At 32.8% G+C, this 15,649-nt stretch overlaps 2 protein-coding genes across 6 annotated transcripts; one reads left to right on the top strand and one right to left on the bottom strand.

Annotated features, from left to right (window-relative positions):
- The first annotated feature begins 1,938 nt into the window (after positions 1 to 1,938).
- Positions 1,939 to 4,531, top strand: LOC105786397 (uncharacterized). Its single transcript, XM_012612802.2, has 6 exons — positions 1,939 to 2,186; positions 2,901 to 2,992; positions 3,071 to 3,149; positions 3,235 to 3,329; positions 4,026 to 4,121; positions 4,199 to 4,531. The coding sequence occupies exons 1-6, from the start codon at positions 2,012 to 2,014 to the stop codon at positions 4,277 to 4,279; spliced, it is 618 nt and encodes a 205-aa protein (XP_012468256.1). The 5' UTR covers positions 1,939 to 2,011; the 3' UTR covers positions 4,280 to 4,531.
- Positions 4,532 to 5,546: 1,015 nt separating this feature from the next.
- On the bottom strand, positions 5,547 to 12,549 carry LOC105786395 (phosphatidylinositol 4-phosphate 5-kinase 9). 5 transcript variants are annotated; one of them, XM_052620446.1, is made up of 10 exons: positions 12,366 to 12,549; positions 11,978 to 12,060; positions 9,893 to 11,297; positions 9,319 to 9,486; positions 8,924 to 9,089; positions 8,716 to 8,826; positions 8,406 to 8,593; positions 8,099 to 8,247; positions 7,087 to 7,246; positions 5,547 to 6,168 (listed from the first exon to the last, which is right to left on the bottom strand). In XM_052620446.1, exons 3-10 carry the CDS (start codon positions 11,152 to 11,154, stop codon positions 5,895 to 5,897), a joined length of 2,478 nt encoding a protein of 825 aa, XP_052476406.1. In that variant the 5' UTR covers positions 11,155 to 11,297; positions 11,978 to 12,060; positions 12,366 to 12,549; the 3' UTR covers positions 5,547 to 5,894. The 5 variants fall into 5 exon arrangements, with proteins under 5 accessions (XP_052476406.1, XP_012468251.1, XP_012468252.1 ...); XM_012612797.2 differs by lacking the exon at positions 12,366 to 12,549 and adding an exon at positions 12,163 to 12,339; XM_012612798.2 differs by lacking the exon at positions 11,978 to 12,060.
- Positions 12,550 to 15,649: the final 3,100 nt, after the last annotated feature.

The raw sequence follows: 15,649 nt of genomic DNA, 5'->3' as shown, positions 1-15,649 counted from the left end.
GAGTTTAAGATTTGAGGTTTAAGTTTATGGTTTAGAGCTTAGGTCAAGATTTTGAGGTCAGGGATTCGAGTTTTAGGGTTTAAGATTCAATATATGGGGTTTGAAGTTTGAGATTTGAGGTTTAAGATTCAGGGTTTGGGGTCAAGTTCGGGTTTTAGGGTAAAACAAATTACCAAAATTATGTGTCAATGACATGGAAAAAATTGCTAAAATGTCATTAAATAATTAGAAAGTGATAATAAATGATGTAATGGAAAGGATCCATAAAATAATTTCTCCTTTTAAATTTATTTTACAATTTATGAAAGTCATTATTTTAAAGTTCGCGATTGCATCGTTTAGGTATTTTTTTAATATTCAAATTAAAATTTTTTTTTAAAGGTATTTACATGAGGTAGCGACCATCAATTTCACAACCAACAATGTTGGGATTAGATTCTTTGGTTCACAAGAAAGCTAAAGTTGTAAGCTTGAGTTTAATTACATATAATAGCTCCACCTCCATCCATGCATTTCAGCTTTAAAACCATATAGCTAATTAATCTAGTGATTCCCCATGTGGAAGGGAACAAATTGGCCACTTAATTTAGATAATTCCTGGGTTTTTTCATATTTATTTTTAATTTAAATTCTATCACATGTAAGTCTTTATTTAAAACCTCACCCAAAAAAAGTTCAAACAATTAAAGACAACATTTTACATTAAATAACTTGATACGTGACAGGTTTTTACGGCAAAAGATGACAAGAGAAACTCTTACATATATATATATAATTTTAAATTACTTGTTTCGCAAGTATTTGGATCAACTTTTATCTGCTAATTTCGATTCGAATAAAACTAGGCTCGGATTACAAAATAGATAAAGATACCATGTGATTATAAAAAAATACGAGGATAAATGAGTTCATTTGGTGATAGTGAGGAGCCAAGCAATGTGACCCACTTTGGTTGAAGACTATTGGATTCAAAATCAAAGAATAGAGAGAGTAGCTGGAGAGAAATAAAAGGATGGTTTGATATGGCATTGGCACATGTATGGTGGTCTCAACACCTCTCACCTTATTGGAAATACAATCCCAATCTTAAAGTGTTTAATGTTCATGGCTCATAGGAGGTCTACATTTACATGTACAAATTAGATTATAGTTAATGTCTTTTGTTGGTTGTTGAGGGCAAAAGGAGTTCTCTGCATGCTGGCCACTCAATCAATAAACCTCTGCTTCAAAATTCGAAATTTCAATCTCATAAATTCGAATTCAAAATGTATTTAATCTCGTATAATCATAAAAAAAATTACGATTTAAATTTAAATTGATTAAAAATTATATTAATCTAAATTTAAAATAATTTAAACCTTTAATTATTTAAAAAATCGTGAATAAACTTTAAATAAAATCAATTATAAGAGTAAGGTTTCTCAGAAATTTGTGAATAAACTTTGATCTAATTCGCTCCATCAACACAAATTATAGCTTTCCCACGTTATCAAGGCTCAAAAGATAGCTACAATGATCACCACCAAATTCTAATAATTAAAGTCGATTAATCGAATAAACTGGTAAACTTAAATCGATTCAGTTACATTAATTCTTGAATTTTAAGTTGATCGGATCGATTTTATAAATTATAATCAAATAAATTAATTTAATAAAAAATCGATTCAACCAATTGAAAAAAATCAAATACTCTTCGCTAACCAAATTAAAAAAAAAAAAACAAGGAGCTGATTAAATGTCAGGTTATTTTTCCGTTATGACCGTAATAGAAAATGGTTAGTAGGACTGATTTTAAAGTTAAGTAACTGAATCGAAAGTTGAGTGACTGTTTTTTTGTAGAGATTAAAATTAAGTGATTAAAATTAAGTGAACGTTGGTGTAATTTACCTAAATATTAATATAAAAATAAAAGTATAAAAACTAAGAGTAGACCTAAGTTGATTCCCCGTATAAACCAAAGCAAAGGAAAAAAATAAAGGAAAAACAGAGAAATCAAAAGAAAGAAAAAACAATGGCGGTTCCAGGCAGACGCAATGGATTGCTCGAAGATGACGAAGACGATGAAAACCCTCTTTTTGAAGAAAATGGTCTCGACATGGACCTTGAAGCTGATACCCCTCCTCACCTCCGCGACCTCGCCGCCGCCGCCCAGCTCGGCGACCTCAACGCTCTTCGCCTCGCCCTAGGTTTCCTTTCCCCTCTTTTCACTAACTTATCTTCTTTGGAACTTAAAACGTTTAATTTTTTTGGTTTTTTTTTATCGACTTCAGGATAACCCATTTCTCCGATTATCAATTCAGTGTCTTTGCCCTTTGTTCTGTGGGTCAATGATGGAAACATTTATAGGAAAATAGATGAAGTAAAGAAGCATCTTTGATGTTGATTCAAGTTTGTGAATGTTATATTCTTAGTGGCTTAGAAATGAAAGTTTTGCAAATATGATTGATTGCTTATTGCTTGTAATACATATATGAAAAGTGGAAGAATGAGACAAATTCTCAGCATATCTAATGTTTATTTAAGTGTCTTACTAGTTTGTATGATGATTTGTTGTTTGAATTATGGTTTATTTCCAGGGGCGAAGCCAAAAAAATTTTATTGGTGTTTGGGGGGAGACTATAATTTTTACCATATATTAACTTATGATTTTATGAATTTTGGTGGGTCTAAAGTGGAAATTCCCAATGTTTTTCTCGATGACAGAATTGTATCCTCGCATGTAGATTTCATTTGAGATGGAAGTGTTTATGCTCTTTGATTGGTACTGAACATGTTCTTGGAATGGAAAACCTGATATGTTGTTCTCTTTTGTCGATTTAGTTGGACTCACTTGGACACTAAGATGTCCTTGACTAACTTATCTTCTAATAATACGTCTCATTGTTCACTTGATTGTATAGACAACATTAATGGCAGCATTGATGAACCTGTAGAAGATGGTGACACAGCTCTCCATCTTACCTGCCTTTATGGTTATCTGCCTTGTGTTCAGGTTGGTTGTCCGTCCGGTATTGTCGTTTTCTTTGTTCGAACTCGAAAGCTTTATCATTGATGAATTAATCCCTTGCAGCTACTTTTGGAAAGGGGGGCTAATTTGGAGGCCAAGGATGAAGATGGGGCGGTTCCTCTGCATGATGCTTGTGCCGGGGGTAAGCTATCCACTTTTGTGTAGAATCTTCCGTCTCTGATTGTGTACTGACTTTTGTTTCTTTCCTTTACTATTGATGTTTTCAGGGTTTGTTGAGATAGTACAGCTTCTACTCGACAGAGCCAGCAACAGTGGATGTCTTAAAAGGATGCTAGATTCAGTCGACGCCGAAGGTGATACTGTGAGTACTGATACTAGTGGCACTTCACCCATTTTTATTCGGTTTTATTTGGCATCCATTTGTATTAATTCTGTTTTATTTGGCTTATTCATTTGCACATTGGTCGAAGTTCGGAAAAGTACTATGGAGGCCCTTGTTTTACGAGTCAAATTGCATTTTGGCCCCTCTACTAAAAAAATGGGCAAATTAGTTTCTGTACGTTAAATCAAAGAGTAAATCAGTCATTTTTGTTAAAAAATTCATCTTAAAAATTGCCGTGGTTGATGGAATAACCAGATGTATGGGGACCATATTTTAATAGTAGAAATGGATGTAATTTTTAACAAAATGATCAATTTGTTCTGTGATCTAATGTATAGGCATTAATTTGCTCATTTTTTTTAGTAGAGGGGATAAAATGTAATCCGACTCTTAGTACAGAGGCTTCTATAGTACTTTTACCGTCATTTTTTATTTGTTAAATGGAAATGCGAATGTTTTATCACTCAACAAACCAAAACCTGTCCAGCTCAAATCGAAATTGGCCCTGACCCAAAACAACCTGAGCCATAAAATTCAAACCTGAATACTCAACCAACCCAAATAACCTGAATCTGAAACGACCAGAACTGAAATGACCCTTAAATTGACTTGATTGTTGTTCTTTTTTACATACTACATAGTCTCATTTACGATTACTTTGTGTTCTTTCGTCAGCCTCTTCATCATGCAGCACGAGGTGAACATGCGGAAGTGATACAATTGTTACTAGCAAACGGAGCTTCTCCTACAAAGACCAACACATACGGAAAGGTTAGCCATCACACTAGGTTTTCTATCTCACATGTTCCTTTCGATAACGTGTCCCTCACTTTGAAAAACCCATGCAGATCCCACAGGAGCTAGCTGAACCCGAAACGGAGGCTTGGAGAGTTTTTGAAGCAGCTGCTAGTGCTCAGACCACCCAGTAAAGCTACAAAGTAAACCTAATGGTTCTTAAAAATTGGTTAGCCAGTGTTTTAGGGCAGTTGAGAGCAAAGGTTTTTTGAGGCTAAGGATCAAAATACTTTTTTCTCATTGAATTTAATAGGCTAGTTATCTTGGGTGGGGGGGGGGGGGTTCTATAAATTCAGATATTCAATTATCTACCCTTTTATTGTCAAGGAACAAAATCTCATACAGAAAAACAGATTTTATGTGGTGCAGTTACTTGTTTTTAGTGATTTGGATGATGTTTTACTAGAATCATGCAACAAAAGCAGTCACAAACACTAGCATTAACAAAGGGTGTTTACCTCGAACTCACGTAGTGAGATCGAAGAATCATAAGAATTACTTGGAAAAAAAAAGTTAAAACTACATAGTGGGGTTTTGTATTTTAGTGCAAACCACTAGATTTGATGTGTTAAAAGATAATGCGTTAAAAAATTAGGGTTTTCTTCTCGCACGTCAAATTTAAGATATTCATACATGGTAGTACCTCGAGCTAATGGAAATTTAATTAGAAAGTTATGAAATTTAAAATTAATTGAAAATTTTGAATCATGATATTGAGAAATCTTGTGCAATTAACCCATTTAAACTTTCATATAGTAAAAATACTTATTTGCATGTTATAAAGTACCATGAGAAAAAGAACAATCTAGTCTTCATTGTGTTTTTAGAAATACTGGATTGGACTTTACTGTAGTTACATTGGCTAAATTATTCATTTTATAACCTAGTCATTGCTTGTAGTGTGTATTGACGTGATTTATACTAAAATATATATTAAATTGATTTTTTATTTTAATTTAAAGGTGGCCTTGTTGTAAAATCTTATAAGATCTTTTAAATCAACAATCCACCATTGACCATGTCACATAAGATTTGCATTAAGAAATATGAGTTTACTTTTTAATCAATTCAACTGGTTTCAATGCTAAAAAGAGAAATTGATTTTAGTGAAGAACAACATATTTGAGAATTGATTTAACAGGTTTCAGGTCATTTTGAATGTAGCTTAATCTTGATTTATAATATTACCATCTTACTTCAAATGATTGAATTATTATTTTTATATCAAAATTTACAGGTTGAAATCAATTCATTTTCTTTCCCCACCTCAAATAATGTAATGATAAAAAAATATATATTCTTTATAAGACTAATTTGGTCGTCGGTCTGCCCATAAGATAGTTTAACCCACAAAAAACAGTAACATCAACTAATAACTAACTGACAAATGTCAACAGTGGCTTTAGTCTAAGCACCAAAGAAGAACTATTATTAGATCAGATCATGTTTACTGGGTTATCTTTCTATTGCTTTTCCACTAGTTTGAAAAAGTCGCGAAAGAATAGAATAAAGCATCGAACATGTATTCCAATAGTACATATACATACATATATCATACAAGAAACAAAAACAATGGCAGGCAACTATACTCACTATAAACATAATCACTAAAAATCGGCTCCTAAGAACAACAAAGTATTTCAGCAATATCACCACAGAGAGTATTGCAAATGGTGTCTCCTACGGGTCCTAATCACTCAATTTTTTTTTAACTCACAGTAAGACAATATGGACCCAACACATTTTTCATCAGGTTTTCATGGAATTTAGAGGAAACACCTTCTGAATGAATTGCAAGAACCGTTCCGAGTAAAACGTAGGGTCGACGGCAGATATGGATAGTGAATCGAACTGAAGAGATTTATAGGCATGTTCAATCTTCTTAGTCATGTTATACTCTTGCAAAATGTCAATGATTCCCAGATATAACACAACGTCATATGATTCATGGAACATGTTTTCTTCTTTACCTGGAATCTGTTCGGCCCTTGCTGGCATGTTCACTCCGAGCTGGATTTGGAGTCTGTTCGAGAAAAATAAACAAAAGAAGAAATAAATTACCCCTAAGGATAAAGAATCAAAGCTAACATGCTACATGAGATTCACAATAGCCTATTTGGGCATATCTATGTACTCACTACTATCCCTTTTTCTCTTAGTTTAGACTTAAGAAATTATGGCTATTTATAGATATAAATGTGGATTAGGCAGTAAAATACCATGAAAGCCCTAGGAGTCAGATTGCAATTTGCCCTCTCTACTCAAAAAGTGAGAAAATTAGTCTCTATACGTTGAATCAAAGAGCAAATTGATCCTTTTTATTAAAAATTTTATATACTTGTACTATTAAAAATTGACATGACTAACAAAATATCTAGATGGTAACATGCGGCGTGTTATGTGTACCTCATGCTAATGTATAGTGACCAGTTTTTAACAGTAGAAATTGATGAAATTTTTAACAGAAGAACCAGTTTGTTCTTTGATCTAATGTATAGGGGCTAATTTACTAATTTTTTTGAATAAAAGAGGCAAAATGCAATCTGACTCCTAGTATAAGGGCCTCTATGGTACTTTTACCTGGATTAGACATCTATAATTTTTTTTATCTAAATCCGGAACTGCATAATTGCTTTAAATTTGAATATGTTTAATATTAGCATTAGATTTTAGAATTAAAATTCAAATCCAAGTTAAATAATATATTCCATCAGATTTTCAAATGCAATCTCAAGCCAAGTTTAGAAAATGATACTCGATTGAGCTCAAGCTAAGTATTGAGCTGTGAGTTTCGAATCAAGCTCAAGGGTCGCGTTTATGCCATTCGAGCTCAGCTCGAGTCCATTGCAGCCCAACTATGGCAACAATCAAGAAATTTATTCATGGTCATCTGATATTGCAAGAACGGGAAAAGCCGGCATGACATGTTTAGTTATCATACCTTGCCGTGCCAGGGAGAAGCAGGTCTACTTCTTCATCACCTACAGCTGATGCACGCAAACGTCGACCTCGTATATGAGGACCTGCAACAACACTATTGTCATCTGTTCCACGAGGGACCAATACAAGGCCTTGTGGATAGTTGGTGATTTCATCTTCCTCTGAAATATAAACACCAATAGATTACAAAACCAGTCCACTGTCCTTTAGGATGTTGCAAAAGTAGGCATTCAAGAAGTTGGATCAGAATCAGATAACTATTGCATAGACCAATTATTTGGATGTAGGCTATGTACCATGCATGATATATATGTACCAATTATTTGCCATAGTTTGTTGTTAGTTTGCCATCTCATCTTTCTGTTTTTATTTTTTTGTCTAACAAACTACATCTTAAATATTTGGGTTAAATCACTTTTTAGGACTTGAACTTGACAACTATACCCACATTGGGGCCTGAACTTGGCAATTGTTCCTATATTGGGGCCTGAACTTTTTTTTTCCAAATTAGGCCTTAAACTTTTCAATTGTTTCCACATTGGGGCTTAAACTTTTTTTTGGCCAAGTTAGTCCTTGATATTTCCTTAAGAACCCTAAAGTTCAAGCCCCAATGTGGGAATAGTTACCAAGTTTAGACCTCAATATGTGAATAATTGCCAAGTTCAGGGATTAACTTGGAAAAAAAAGTTCAAGCCCAGTGTGAGAATAGCTGCCTAGTTCAAACACCAATGTAGGAACAATTGCCAAGTTCAAGACCTAATATAGACCAAAAGAAAGTTCGGGCCCCAATATGGAAATAGTTGCCAAGTTCAGCCCCAAATAGTGATTTAATCTTAAATATTTTTTCTATCAATATGTAGTAATTATTTTCTCTTTGCGCAGATTCGGCTACCTCTTATGTATGTCAACATATGAGAATTCTTGAAAGACACTTAACTCATAAAATCTGTGAAAAGAATTAAAAGGAGCTGGAAGAAACTGCCAATGGAAGATCAAATTTTCATAATACACACCTTCCTCTGCAACACTCCCTAGGCCGTCCGTTCTGTTGTAGGACATGAGAGACCTCAAATGCTGGGGTGCCCGATAATGCACACCAAGCAAAAGGCTATAATCCATAATGCATTGTGCTTCCAAAAATTTACTATCAATCTCTATTTGCCTGCAAAAATATAATATAAATGCAATAAAATCATGCATTGAGAGGTAAACCAATTATATAAGAATGCTCTTTCAATAGGATAGAAAAGAAACAAATTTGTATAGTTAAACCAAATCTTGGACTAACTACTGTGAAAGTATGGCATAAAATTTGCGAACCTTAATAAAGCATCTCGCCAAGAAGGTTCCAAATAAAAGCAGTAGTTGAGATCCAGATCTTTAAGCGTTGTGTTCTCATCAATTTCAACATTGTCAGCAGAACGCCCTTGTGATGATCCTTTCAAGTCATATCTTCTATGAATCCTTAACTCAGTGCAAAACATATTTCCCATTACTACAAAGCGAAACTGCAAAAAAAAGGACGTGGTTCATGGTTGTTAGTTCAAAAGGCATTCCAGTCTTTGAAGGAACCTTGTATGAATTCAGGTAAAATGCGCTCTGGCATATGAAAGAACATTACTGTTATTACCTTTTGACCACTAGATGGTTTGATTCTGTGAAGCCCAAAGAACTTTGTGATGAGTGTGTTCTCATATGATCTCACGTGATGATGATAGTTGGGAAGCATTCTTAGAAGAACCTATATGCAAGAATTTAGTCAATAAAACCTTTACTTCAAGCTAGTTTCCTAGAGAATATAAATAAATAAATAAAAAGTAAAAACGGAGATTCCCCACCTTTACTTCAGATTTCCGGAGTGTCTTAATCATGAAACGATCATCTTGAGACAGAAAGAAGATACTACCACTTTTCCCAGGAGAAGAAAGTTCCCTGAGAGCATCATTTCCACAAATGGACATCATGTAGTCGGCAGCATCAATCTTGAACATCTCCCTTAGATTCCTACAAGAAGTTATACTTGTTTCAACATGGGAAATAAAAACTTAGTACAATATCATACAAGATACATTAGGCCATGGAGTTTTAAATAGTAGATCGACTGAACCTTCAAACTGAATCATAGGACCTCACTGAAACTAGGAAGGTCTTAAGAAATTCCTAGTGAATATATTAGAAACATATATAGCATACAGAAATTCTCCATATGACATCAAAGTGGAAGTATCCTAACCTGAAAACCATTGGGCAGTAATCTTTCCACTTAAAATCATCAGACTGATGGGTAGGTGTCAATTGTGATCCCACTTTAGGAAAATTCATCCAAAAGCTTGCTCGGGGGCCAAAGTCTGACGCTCTAACCTCTCGTCGTTGCACAGGTGTAATTTTCCCCACAGTGTATCTGGCAATATCTAGCCATGTTCAGCGTTAGATTTCCAAAAACAACATAACTGCAAATTTAGCGGACCAGATATGGATTCTTTATCATGATAAATGAGTGTATCTTTCTATGCATTCTTTACAGAGGATTTCAAAATAGCAAGTAAACATAAATAGTTAATCTACTATCCCAAAGAGAGAAGACCATTTAGATGCATTGTTAATACTGATTTTGTCAACATTTCGGACTTATCTTCCATTTTTCTAATACTATCTATAAGGATTAGATTACAATAGCTTTCCAGACTCCAGTCTGAAAATTCCATGCAATGCTAAACAAAAGCAATACTTACATACAGAAGGGAGAATAATTGGCTGATATAAGGAGAAAGGTAAATCAGCATTAGAGTTAGAAACAAAGGACAGACCTGATTCCAAGCTGCAAACTGAGCATTAAATCATAACTCCTGTGACCTTTAATGATTGCTTCTCCAGGCCTCTTAACCTCTTTTGCTAACTTTTTCTGTCTCCGCTTCGCTCTTCTAGATGATGGTGAAAAACTATTATTCAACACAAGCTCACTAATTAAGACACCTTGCATGTATTCACGTTCTAAGATTGGCGCATTTGTTTCACTTCCGTTTTCTCTCCCTTCCTTAAAAGAATCAGATAACTCTAATGACGAATCGTGCCCAATCACTTTCTCAATGGATACCTCCAGACTCCAACGTCTTTCCAAGGAAACATTTCTGTTGCGAGACTGCTGTAGATTTAATAAGTTTCCTTCTGATAGCTTATCAGAATTACGATTAGATACCCGGTTGCCACCAACCTTGACACTTCCCATGTCCACAGAAGCAGCATGGTGGATATGAGAATGATTCTGTTTTCTCAAATCTGGTAACAATCCTCTTTTTCTGAGAGCATTGAGGTAAACTTCTTGTGAGGCCGGAAGCCGGTTGCCTTGGGGATAAAATGATCCTTTTCCATCCTTTAAACCCCGTGTCCAAGTTCCTACATAGCAACCACCATCTCTCCAAGTATACACTCCAAATCCGTGCATCATTCCATTTAACCAGCTTCCTTCAAAGGAGTCTCCATTTGTCCAAGTGAGAGTTCCTTTGCCCGACATTTTTCCACCCTTCATATTCCCTAGATAAACATTTCCATTGGCCCAAGTATATTTTCCTGGACCTTCCGGTGTTCCCTGCATCCAGGAGCCTTCAAACACATCTCCATTAGGATAAACTTGGTATCCTAAACCATGTTTGAGACTCAACTTCCATCTCCCCTTATAAGTCAATTTATTAGAGCCAATATATGTTCCAGTACCATGCATATATCCACCTGAGAATTCACCATCATAAACAGTTCCAGAAGGCCATTGTATTTTGCCAATCCCATGCCTCATCCCACGTCTCCATTCTCCTTCATACACACAACCACCTTGCCAAACATACTTCCCTTGACCCTCTGGCATGTTTCCGAGCAATGACCCGGAATAAGAGTCCCCATTCGGCAGCAAGAGTTCTCCAACTCTAAATCCAGCTGTTTCGGAACTATGGTTAGCATCACCATTGGTTAGTATACATCCGTTGTCCTTGTCAATGATGGCATCAAGAGATTTAGTTCTTTCTGCGCGAGAAAGTCCTTCTTCCACGTTACCAACAGTGACCACAAGGCCAGACATGCATAATGCCCCGAAAGGTTACAGTTTCTTACAAGATCAAATTAAGCCAATTCCAAGGTGCTTCCACAATGTAGAATACTATGAAAAGACTCCTTACAATGAGATCCGATGATAATTCCTCTGAAAACTCTCTTTCCTTTGATCTACAAATCGAATCATGAATCCAGACTATTCATTAGTATCAGAAAAAACTTATCTCAACACTGTAAAATGACCTCGCATCATAAAAACATTAGAAACAAAAACCGAGTGCTTGATTGCAGCATCTATCATACTACAGCACATTCTTCGTGGAAATTAAACTCTAAAATCAAATAAATACACAAAATAAAACATGATAAATTCAAATTAACTAAATTTCTACACATACGAAGCTTATAAATTCTTCGATTCATTAACCGCGAAATAAATCCAATGAAAAAAACAAATTCCTAGCACAATATCTTTAAATCACTGCCTGATCTTTTAGCTCGTTTTTCTTCTCCACTCATTTAAATCGAATAATAATCCTTCTAAATCCAGTTACTGTTCTTTCAAAATCTCTCACATAGAAAAAAAAAATCAAATAAAAACTAAAACTACTTAAACGACAAGACGAAAACAAACATATATACAGAAATCAACAAATTTCACCAGTTTTTTTCAACCGTATATAAATCAACTCAACTGAAACTCAAACATTGAAGCATCATTATCAATATCAACATCTCTATGCGGTATATTTCAACAAAAACGAAGCTTATAAATTCTTCAATTCATTAACCGCAAAATTAATCCAACGAAAAAAAATCAAATTCCTAGCTTAGAATCTTCAAAACACTACCTGATCTTTTAGCTCATTTTTCTTCTCCACTCTTTTAAATTGAATAATAAATCTTCTAAATCCAGTTACTGTTCTTTCAAAATCTATCACACAGCAAAAAAAAAAATCAAATAAAAACTAAAACTACTTAAACAAAAAGACAAAAACAAACATATATCCAGAAAATAGAAATCAACAAATCTCACCAGTTTTTTTCTACCGTATATAAATCAACTCAACTGAAACTCAAACACTTAAGCATCATTGTAAATATCAATATCTCTATGCAGTATACTCAACATATACGTACAAAAAGTGATGAAAAGATAAGACAGAGAGTATCTTTAAACACTGTGTGAATCAGCGACGAAAAGCAGAAGTCGTCGCTGCAAAAAAAAAAAAAAAAAACCTGAAGACGAACAAGAAGAAGAAGCTTCGTTGCAATTTTAAAAAAGCTGACAATCGAAACCGCTATTCCTCTGTGTGTGTATTGTGCTTTATCTCTGGCGTTTCGCTTTTTTGAAAATCAATCTTCTCGATGGTGACGATTTTTTTTTTTTTTTTTGTGAAAGGAATATCCAAAGCTAAAACATACAAGAACCAAAAAAACTGAAAAAAAGTTCAGTATAAAAAAAATGCAAATAATATTTTAAATAAAAATGAAATCTTAAGCATGCGAGTACGACATACTGAAAAGACGAGTTTACCCAATTACTTGCCCTTTTTGAAATTTTTTGACAGTTAACGGTAATAATTAATTGGTTGATTAATTTTTAATTTGTTTAGTTAATCTTAATTAATTACATGGAAAATTAGTTTAGTTTTAATTAAAGAATACGATGAAAAACATCGCTTGCGGATCTGCTGTAGCTCGCGTGTGAATTGAGGTTTACAGCCGCGGGGGGGTTGACTTGGGGGTGGCTGCTGTTTGATGGTAACACCATTTAAGTGAGTGCCATAATATTTTAAAAGATAAATTATCAAAATGGTCACTTTTGTTTACCTCAAGTTATGTTTTAGTTACTTATGTTTTAAATGTTACATTTTAATCAGTGAGCCATTAATTGTTATTAATGGTGTAGCGATAAGTGACGTGATATATTAAATCATTATTTCAAACAAAATTTTAGGTTAAATTATACAATTGATCCCAATATTTTTTGTTTTGAAGAATTTAATTTTTCCTTTTATGTTCTTTTTAACTTTTCTTTTTTTTCTTCTTTTTTTCATTCTCTTCTACTTCTTCCTCTCTTTTAATGTAGTTTTTTAGGTTTTATTTGTTAAAACTAAAGGGAAGAAGAAAAGAAAAAATTTAAATTGTTCAAAAGATAAAAGTATAGGGACTAGTTTTAACAAATGGAAAATATAGAAGAACTCCGTTAAAAGATATGGAGAAGGGAGGAAAACTAAGGGAGAAGCAGAAGAGAATGGAAAATAAAGAAGAAAGTTAAAAGAACATAAAAGAATAAAATTAAATTGCTCAAAATGAAAAAATATGAGGACTAATTGTATAATTTAACCTAAAAGTTTTGTTTGAAATGATGATTTAACGTGCCACGTCAGCTTACCGTTACACTGTTAACGACAATTAACGACTCAGTGACTAAAATGTTACAACACGTTAACGTAAGTGACTAAAACGTAATATTTCAAACGTAAGGGATTAAAATGTAATCTGAGGTAAACAAAAATGACTATTTTGATAATTTACCTTATTTTAAGTTAAGTTTTAATTTAGTTTTCTTGTAGGGAAAAAGCTATTAAATTTAAAAAATTTTGACGGTTTGTAGTGATCGTTAGGTAAAAATATCATAAAAGTTCCTTTTACTTAAAAAATAAGTAAAATAGTCTCTATAGTTAAATTAAAAAGTAAACTAATCTTTTCTGATAAAAATTTCTTTTATTTCTATTGTTAAAAACTAGTGCAGCTAATTGAATAATCAAATAGTTACGCATAACGTGCCATGTGTACCTCATGTTGATGTATATGAACCAATTTTTAATGGTAGAAACGGATGGAATTTATAGAATGACCAATTTGCTATTTGATCAGATGTTCAAGGATTAATTTGTCCTTTTTAGTAGATAGACAAAATTCAACCTTACTCTTAGTACAAGGGTCTCTATGATACTTTTATCACTATCAATATTATTGGCAAAGGTTGAGGTTCCAAACTTTGAAGATTGAGGTTCCAAACTTTGAAGATCCAAATTCAAATCTCACTACTTGCAATTACGATATGTAGATCTTCCTGTCACCACATGCGTATGCTTTGTATGGGTATTGTCTCATTCTTTCCAAATTAGCCTAGTTTTTATCCAATTCTTCGTCCACTGTGTGCATTGTATTAATTGAATTCCACGTTGTAATTGGTCGGACATATATTTACACTTCTCTCGTACTTGTTATTATACATTAGATTTAGGTATTACTATATAATCCACTAATAATGTGAGAAGAGCATAATTTCCATAACATTTTTCGTTTTTATGTTAGTAATTCTTCACTAAGAGTCTGTTTGATTGACGAAATTGATTTTTCGGAAAATCATTTCCAACTTTTCTAGCGTTTGATTGGCGGAAAATATTTTCTATTTGGAAAATGAACTCTAAAACAAAAGAAAATGGGTTACGTTTTAGGGAAAATGTCTTACCCTTTCAATTTCCGTAAGACATTTTCCGTGCTCTCCTCTCTATCGCCTCCTTCATTCCTTCCTTCATTTCCGGTAGAAAACTGCTTCTATTTATCAATTTTCCAGTAACTTGTTTTTTTAATTATTCAATACTTGTTTTTTTAACACAATTACAAATAATTTATTTGATATTAGTTTTTTTCAATTTATAACGATTAATATTGTAGCTTAATAATTGAGTATTATTATAAATAAATCATTGCAATATATGTAAAAATAATTTAAAATATAAAAATTTATTAATATATGTAAAAACAACTTTTCCGAAAAATATTTTCAGGAAATCCGTCAAACAGCAGAAAATATTTTACACAGATCCAATCAAATACCAGAAAATATTTTCCAGTAAATCATTTTACAGAAAAGTAAAATATTTTTCAGAAATCATTTTACGGAAAACATTTTACTGGCAATCAAACAGACCCTAAATTTAGTGTCACTTATTATCTGGACACTAATTTAGTTGAGTAATGATAAAAGTACCCTTATTTTATAAAATAAATTGTATCATTTTATTTTATTCTGTCAAAAAATTATATTATTTTAAAATTATTTTTATCATTTTATATCTTTTATATAAAATAATAATAAAATATATACAGATAATAAAATCTGAATCCAAATTTTTATATTTTTCAATATTTATACTTTACCATTCAGTCAAATCTGCATTTATTACAGGTTGCCCATTAATTTTATATATTAATCCACGTCATATTAAAAAGTATTAATTGATTCATGAGAATCAACTTTTAAATGATAAATCAGAAAAAAAAAATATTTTTAATAACTATAATATATATATATAAAAAAATAACGAGTTTTAATTTTTTTTTAAATTTCATATCAACCAACTGATAAATTCTTTTAATAGTAAATTAAAATATAAAATTAATAATAAAACCATTAAATTATAAATTTTTGACCTTTGAACTACCATATATTTATGGGATACTGGTAAAGCTAGTGATCTTTTTTTAGCTGACGTGTGAAGAGAACC

Source organism: Gossypium raimondii, chromosome 1, assembly GCF_025698545.1.
Source record: "Gossypium raimondii isolate GPD5lz chromosome 1, ASM2569854v1, whole genome shotgun sequence".
In the NCBI taxonomy this organism is placed as follows: domain Eukaryota; kingdom Viridiplantae; phylum Streptophyta; class Magnoliopsida; order Malvales; family Malvaceae; genus Gossypium; species Gossypium raimondii.
This window is presented reverse-complemented; position numbering and strand designations above follow the sequence as displayed.